The sequence below is a fragment of the Dipteris shenzhenensis genome, chromosome 12 (assembly GCF_047967505.1).
Source record: "Dipteris shenzhenensis isolate YYH24624 ecotype China chromosome 12, Dip_SZ_1.0, whole genome shotgun sequence".
In the NCBI taxonomy this organism is placed as follows: Eukaryota; Viridiplantae; Streptophyta; class Polypodiopsida; order Gleicheniales; family Dipteridaceae; genus Dipteris; species Dipteris shenzhenensis.
This window is the reverse complement of record NC_141607.1, coordinates 34,732,208-34,740,597: the sequence shown is the minus strand read 5'-3', so window position 1 is coordinate 34,740,597 and position 8,390 is coordinate 34,732,208. Positions and strand designations below refer to the sequence as shown.

The following is an 8,390-nucleotide window of genomic DNA, read 5'->3' as shown; positions in this document are numbered from 1 at the left end:
TATATGTATCTTTATTATAGCCTCCGATGATTTGGTGGATAATCAAGAGGAGGCACACTTAGGAAAATTTAGTTTCGTGACTTAGCAAGGTGAATAATTTGCTCAATTGATTTCTAGTGCCTAGAACATATAATTTATCCATTTAAAAAGATACCATGCTTCAAATTGTGCAATTGAAGTTGAATGCTAAATCACAATCATACACATTAATGCTCAAATGCTACTAGCCATTTTTATTGAAGCGAGATTAGTTGCATTGAATAGCTCACATTATTGATGTTTTCTACGGCTGAAACATTCTCGCCATTGGTGTCCATACGCAAGCTTAGCATAGCTATGCTGAGATCTTTTTCCAATAGACATAAACCTTCGTCAATAGATGGCAAAATATACAACAGCGCAGCACTAAAGGTTCTTGAATATTTAGAAACTTCAAAAAGCAGAAAACACGAGGGGAAAAAGTTTGATGTGAACATTAGTAGAAAAGAAAAAGAACTAGCTTTACTCTCCTAGACCATTTCACATCAAAGTGAACTTTACTAAAACTTGTTATTTCAAAACGAGGAACATACTTAGAGCAAGCTGAAGAAGGAGCATGCCCAGTTTTTGAACGAGCGAAGTAGAAAACAGAGTCTCAAACAGGACAGATCAAATGTATATATTTGTTGTTACGTGTATTTTCGGCTGCGAGCTTGAATGACCTCTGTTGGTTTTCCTTTGATGTCCTTCCGTTGAATATAGATGCACGATAGCGTTTCCTCCCTGCTGCTCTTTTCGTCGCTTTTGGCCTTGCGAACAAGATCTCCTTGGCATTCTTGGCTTCATCGTTATGCCCATCGACAATAGTGCTCGATGAAGTGGAATCCTCCGCCAGTTTTGACTCCCCAATTCCCGCACCCTGTCTTCGCCCAAGATAGGACCGTTCATCTTCTCTAGAAGACGCCGCAGCATTCAGATCTGACTGGAAATATTCCGAATAGGACTCTCCAGTTGATCCTTCCTGTCTCTCTTCTAGTCCGTCGCAATGAGATGGGGAGAAACACGGGAATGGACTCGAATGAGAGGACGAACACTCAGCCTCAGCCCACCCTGTCGTCGTAGTCTGCGAACTGCAATGCCGGCAACACGCTAGAGACTGCTGACCGACGTGCAGAGCCTCAGTCGGGGCTCCACACGATTTGCACAGAAGAACCCGCACATGTCTGGATACTAAGAAGTTCGCCCCGTGGACTACTCGATCGCATCGCGTGCACAAGCCTGCAGCGTCGGCTGCACAAAATACTGCGGCTGGAAATTCGCAGAGCTCACACCATCTCAGTGCGCCATTTTGTACCATATTTGATGAGCGTTGGGGGGCGCGGATCAGGATGCCAAGGTCACTCTCCCTTCTGTGATATGATCGAAAGCTCTAATAAAAGATGGACCCAAAGTCTCTCTGTATATATCTCTCAAGCTCGCGCTTCCTAGCTCTCAAATACAGACACAAAAGCAGACCCCAGAGAGCCCGGAAGCGCACAGATCGGATTGAGTTATGCAGCATAAAATCACAGAATAGGATGAGATCTGCGTGTCGTCTAAGGGAGAGAGGAGAGGCAGCGGGGGACGATATAGAGGCGGAAGTGTGGAAGGGGAAGGAGGGTAGGAGAGGAGAGAAAGGGACGAAAGGTGAGGAGAGAGCCAGGGAGAGAGGCTAGTTAACAACAAAGCTGTTGGGAGGTGATGTGATTTCACGTGCAGAGGTTGTGGGATTTTGTGAAGTTTGAGTGGCGGTAGAGGAACAGATACGCAGGTCCACAGGCTTCTGCGGAGCCCCTCATGGGCTTCACGTGCCCTCTCATCTCCCTATTTTGGCCCTCGTTCCGGCTCTTTCTCGAGCCTCAACTCATATATCCCATTGCTTAAATCACCTCACCCCACATCACTCTCATTTGCTTTTGGAACTCTTCGCTCTACTTGTTAGCACACCCTCTAATTTCTTGGATTCTTTTCGCTTTCTCAATATAATTCTCTCATTCTGTGCATGCGCCCCTTTAAAAACGTTTTTCATTCTTACCTCTGAAATTTTGTAGTGCGAAACTTTAGGCAATTGCATCATATTTTGGCTAGAAGATCTCAACTTTTGCAAGAAAAACCTTCAAGAATTTTAAACTTACGTTTTGTAGGCAATTGCATTATATTTTAGCTAGAAGATCTCAAAATTTACAAGAAAAACCTTCAAGAATTTTAAACTTACGTTTTGTGATCCTGATCTATTGACAAGACCCCTTCCACTCCTATGTGATGGCAATCAAACTAGCACACAAAGGAAACCCCCAAAAAAGCAATTAGGGATGGGAAAATAGCCTGGCGGTAGACTCATCGTGCTCTAGTGTCAAGAATCTAGTTCGAATCGATCATTTCGATCATCCCCTCGCTCGCATCCCCTAAGGGGTTTATTACGTTAAATTAAATTAAGTGTATTGCGTCAGTACATATGGATAGCATATCAATGCATTTATGAAAAGTAATGCCATCATCCCAACACACCACCACGATTCATAACGAGTAGAGCACACTTAGCATGCGTTTCTTTCTTGCTTTGTTGCAACAATACAACACACAAAAGTATACTATGTGGGCTTTGTAACTCAAAAAGTTAAGGTAAATTTATAGAAGTGTATTTATATATATGTGATTTTTTAATGTTGTATTTCAAAAAAGAAAAAATGATAGTAAGTTCATATAAAGAAAGGGGTGTTTTTATCTAGGAAAAATATGCACATAAAGGATTCTTTAAATAAACCCTCGACCACACACCATATATGCAGTTTCTTAATAGTGCACCTCCCCAAGCTTGATTTCATGGTTTTGATGTATCTCATTTGTATATCTTGGCGTTGATACCTTGAGCCATCTTTTTGCAAGTAGAATTTAACAATTCAGTGCCCCTATAGCGATTCCACACAGATTAAGATGCCACCCCTTTTCAAATTGACAATCCACCAACATATATAGTTGAAATGGCTAGCTCTTTGTAAATCAGTTCAATTGGATATGTAAATGAAAGAATATGATCATCGTATGCTTATCTTCGAAAGGCCTATAAAAGCAAAGTCAAAGGGTATGGTCGAGGGGCCTCCTCTAAGAGGATTATGGAGGGAAAGGGGCCACAGGTCACTTTCAAAATACCACATCACACACAGTTAATGTATCAAACCGCTCAAGACTCACTTTGTATAAAACCCTATTAAAATTCACATTCATATAAATGTTCATGAAAAGTGAATATTGAAGTATATATTGATGTTGCTACATACTTAGTGTTTTGCTATCATACATGCCAATTCATTTTTAAAAAATTCATTCACATGAATTCACAAAAGTCATTGATGCTTCAAATCTTGACATTAGAGGAGATATCCAAAGTTATTACATTGTGCTAGAAGCTCTAACAACGTTACATTTGAAATGGCAACATTACATGCGAACGACAACTAAAAGGCATCTTCTGAAAAGATTCCCTAAAAATGCAAAAAAAAACTATTTTTATGAATGTGTAATTTTTGCATACTGAGAATCCTTAGAACCATTGAATTTTAGAGACATTTAGTCTTTTTGCATTTGACATGTAAAAGTAACATTAAAAACCTCATATTTGTAACATTAGCCATGTTTGAGAAAACACCAGAAAACCATCATTTGAATGAGCTAGTACAATTTGATTTTTTAAACTTCGTGAATTTCAATATGATTATACGGCAAGAGTCTCTATTACAAATCAGGCCCCTCGTCCTCGGGGGGTACACTACTAAGAAATCCTAGGTATCACGTGCATTCAAGAGGCATTTATAAAACTCCTTAGCTAAAATTGTTTCCCCAATAAAACCACCCCTCTTTCCTTATGAACTAACATATTTTTTCCTACTAAAGTTGAATTAAGAAACCCCTCAAAAAGTTTTAATCCTGTTAATTTTTTCTCAAAATTGGGAATAAAATACCCCTCCTTTTGAATGCACGTGGTACACTAAAATTTTTGGAGGTGAACCCACCAAGCCCTTGTTGGAGGAACCAACACTCTGATCATCCTCACTTCTATTTCTCTCTAGAGGAAAAGTTCTTGATCCCTTTCTTCCTTGCTATTTACATCTACACCTTTGAATTAACTTCTCTAAATGATGGCCTTTGCATCCTTGTTAAAGGTCCCCTCCTACTACACAAGCATCCTGCTTAGATTTGGGTAGTTTTTGAGAAACTAAATCTTGTGTCCTCTTGGATAATTTCCAAATCTAGTCCACTCAAATGCATAGGATGTCAACATCCTCTAGTACCAAAGTATCAGCTCGTGGTGTGTTCTTTGTAGCCCTCTTGCCTCTACCTCCTTTGTTTATTGAGACTACCATCTCTAGATTGTAATAACCCATAAAAGCATCAATGGACTTTGTAAAGTGCAGCTTAATGCTGATTGTTCTTTTGTTTTCCTTATTCACTTTTGACACTTTTGCAATCCAAATGGCAACTCATTTGGTCAAGTGATGGCAACACCACAATCATATTTCTAGCCTTAAGATCCTCAACGAAGTCATTCCAGATCTCCTTATTCACTCTTGACACCCAACACATGGTATTCATGAAATTTTCCTCTTTTAGCTCTTTTAGAACACGTGTGAACTGTGACACATTAGTCTTCTTTTGGTCAATACCAGCAATGATAATGATCATATATTTGTTATCATGCTCATAGCTTTTCTTGTTATGCTTTGCCATATTCGTTAGAACACGTATGAACTATGGAACATTAGTCTTCTTTTAGTCAATACCATCAATGATAATGATCATATATTTGTCATCATGCTCATAGTTTTTCTTGTTATGCTTTGCCATATTTTTCCTTTCTTTTGTTTGCATTTCTCTAGATGTATTGGAGATCTTTGATTGCCATAGCTGCAAAACACATCAAATAAATTGTCTAAGCATCATTCCATTTATGTCCATTGTTATTTCATGGAAACCACCCTTACCCTTCTCTATGCCTTCAAATATTCATAAGTTGCACAAACACAAAATCTATTTTGCTTGGGACTTTTCACATTGTTGAATTCATTCTTCCATATTCGAGTAAAATGGACATATGAGCAACAAGGCTCATGTCTAGTGCTCACGACATTCATGTACATGCCACTAATCAAAGCAATAACTAGGATAGAAAATGTTAATAATGCACCATAATGAACGAAAGGAAAAACTTTAAGCTTCACAGTTTTACCTTCATTGGTTTCCACTACCAAATTTTGTTTCTATGGATGCTCTTCATTGCTTGGATGTGTGACTTCAGGGGTTGGAGAGCTTGATAGCATCAACTTGATCTTTCACCATCTATTTCATCTACGTTCTCTTCTAACATTGACAACAATGATTGTATCATCTAAGTTGAAGCCATAGATGATTTTTTCAAGCTAGTTTCACCTCTTTCATGTCTGGATGTCATATAATCCTGGTCAAAATGTCTACCTTTGCACTCAAGTTTTCTAGTCACTTGTTTGACACGCCCCACAATTGCCAATGTCATGTGTTGCATGCTTCGTTCAGATAACTCTAGTAGAAATGAGTGGGATTCGTCTTCACTTGGCAAAACTCTGCTAGATGGCTGGGCTAATGGGATACATTGATGTTAGACTCCACTGCATTTGAATTCAAATTATCCATCCTGCACACAACCTTTCAATGGCTACACTTTAGTTATCTATCTTGCATGCACAAATGAGGAACTCAAAGGCTAATCTCTATAGCTTAATGAATGGTGACACCAAGTATTAATGAACTAATGCAAGCATGCTTGGTGAAGGAATATTACGTAATATCACGTTTGTTGAACCTTTTGGTGCTACTTTTAGATCACATCAAACAACAAGCATTGGTGTCCTTGACCGATAAGTGAGAGAGATCTTAAGAGAGGGAGAGTGTAGAAAGGAGAAAGGGTGGGACCTATGCGAGATAACCACAAAGGGATTGGAAGCCTACAAGTTAGAGATATGAAGCCTCAGAGACAATGAGAGAGGATAGAGACATTGAGAGAGAGAGAGAGAGAGAGAGAGAGAGCTACCAGAGGGACATCGAGAAATAAAAAATCCTCGTTGTGCAGGAAAATTTCATTAGAGATCATAGAATCCTTGATGTGCAGGGAAGAATCCCTTCATTTTTATGAAATACTACTATACTATTTAGTACCAAATGGCTTCTCAGAACTCCATTGTTTTTTGGCAAAAAGAGTTCCTTTTACATACACTATATTGTGATTTCACCCACCACTACGAATGCAGATGTTGGAAGGTAGTGCTTTTTGTTTGCCAATATCAAATTGTATATGTGATGGAAAGTACTATTACATGTATTAGGAGTATCAGTATTTCACTCCTAGCATTGCTATTTTTAAATTAATACCACTATTAAGTTGTATACAAGATGGATTATTTTCTATTGGTATGAAGCGGTATTTACTGCTATGAAACCACTATTATATTGTTAACACCACTACTACGACAGATACAACACATTAGCAAGTAATAAGATTAGGAAGATGTCCTTTAGCACTTTTACTTACTAAAATAGCAATATATTTATGTAATGACCTTTCTATTTTGATATGATTATTGTGAGAATCAACTCTAGCACATACATGTGGGACTGCAACATTTTCAGATCATCCTATTCAAACTAATTTATTTGCAGGTAGTGTTGAGTGTATGCTATGGTACCAATTACTTGTAGCAATAGATGGTATGATGCAAGCTTATTATGCAAATTGTATGCTTTGAAAGGTGCTTCTATTTCTTCACAAAACGAGGCATCACCTGAGTGATGCATGAATAGCCCAATCAACACAAATATGGATACTTGGGAGGGGTACATTGGCGATGATGGTTGACCTACCGATAGACTTGACTCTTTGAAAGAAGGAAAACCAATAGCTAGGCATAAGCTGGCTACACCCTAGAAGAGCCACACTCCAACCCCAAAGAAAGAGATGGGTTAGTTGATATTGGGCTCCACATTTCTAGCTCAAGTTTCACATCTTCTTTCACGATTGAGTTTAACGTCTCATTCATGCATTGACTAAAAAAACTAGCCCAGGGAAACTTAGGGAGAAGCCCCTTCATACATTCCATGTAACTAGTAGAAAAGGAAACTAAAGGGACACTTAAATAGGGAGAGAATTCATTCTATTTTCATATGAACTAACATGGCCACCTCCCAATGGTGTCTTTTCATCTTTCGGCTCAAGTGGGAAGTCTTTTCTATCAGTGTGTTTTCTTCACTGCATTGGAACTCTAGCTCTAGTGTAGTGGTATATGTGATGTTGATCTTGACATACATGAAAAGATATATGTGCTGGTGATCCTGACATATATGCAAAGATAATAAGCGAGCAATGAAATCCATACATGGAAGTTACAGAAAGAATTACGTATGGAGTGATATCACAAGGATCTACATGAAACAAAATACCACTCCTCAGGCACATCATATCAAGAATTTCTTATCAAAGCTATACTTATATATTAATATAAAATCCTAGAGAAAGTTTATTGAGCTTATTTTTTTAATTTATAATTTTGATAGAACATATTACAATTTTATAAACTATTGGAATTTTTTCTCATAGAAATTTCAAATCTTGGTGAATGTTTCAAATCTTTATTTTTATCAGGGCATAGAAAAATTAGACACCAATATAAAAAATACACTTGTTGACAAAACTAAAAGAAAAAGACCATCCATGCATCACATACATAGCCTTGCCCTTTTGGAAGAAGGCTTTGCAATTTGTGAAGGCTCTCCAACATCCTACAATTTTGGTGTTGGAGAAGCGGTCGGTTATTTGAATGTCAAAAGCTCTCTTATGCCATAACCACTTAGCATTTTGGGATCCTTGATCCCGCACATTAGTAAGTAATATTTGCTTCTAAATGCATATATCCCGATACCTTGGCCAAAAGTTCCAATAGCAAATTGCTTCTCTAAAAGAATTAGCTTATTTGCATTCCACCATATGGGATGTTCCCCAAGATACCTAGATAGTGTTTTTGTTGCATATAAGGGGAATTTTGCATTGTCCTTTGAGTACTTGTGGAATACTACAACCTGAGGAAAATTTTATTATTTAGCGTACACTCCTAGGGATGCATCTTTTCCCAGTCCCCCTTTATGTTTTGCTTGAAGCACATCCCAAAAAGTAATCGTCAAACACGACAAGCTCCACGACAACAATAACAATTAGAAACACCACGATCTACAAGACAACGTTAAGAAAATATAGATTGCTAAATATACATCATTATGAACAAACAAAGGTTTTGATTCTAGTCATCAATAAGTAAAGTATCCATCCATAAGTCAATTGATGTGTTGCTCTA

At 38.1% G+C, this 8,390-nt stretch overlaps 1 protein-coding gene across 1 annotated transcript; it reads right to left on the bottom strand.

Moving 5' to 3' along the window:
* Positions 1-623: 623 nt before the first annotated feature.
* Positions 624-1,837, bottom strand: LOC147896134 (uncharacterized). Its single transcript, XM_087383112.1, has one exon. The coding sequence runs from the start codon at positions 1,334-1,336 to the stop codon at positions 635-637; it is 702 nt and encodes a 233-aa protein (XP_087239238.1). The 5' UTR covers positions 1,337-1,837; the 3' UTR covers positions 624-634.
* Between the last annotated feature and the right edge of the window lie 6,553 nt (positions 1,838-8,390).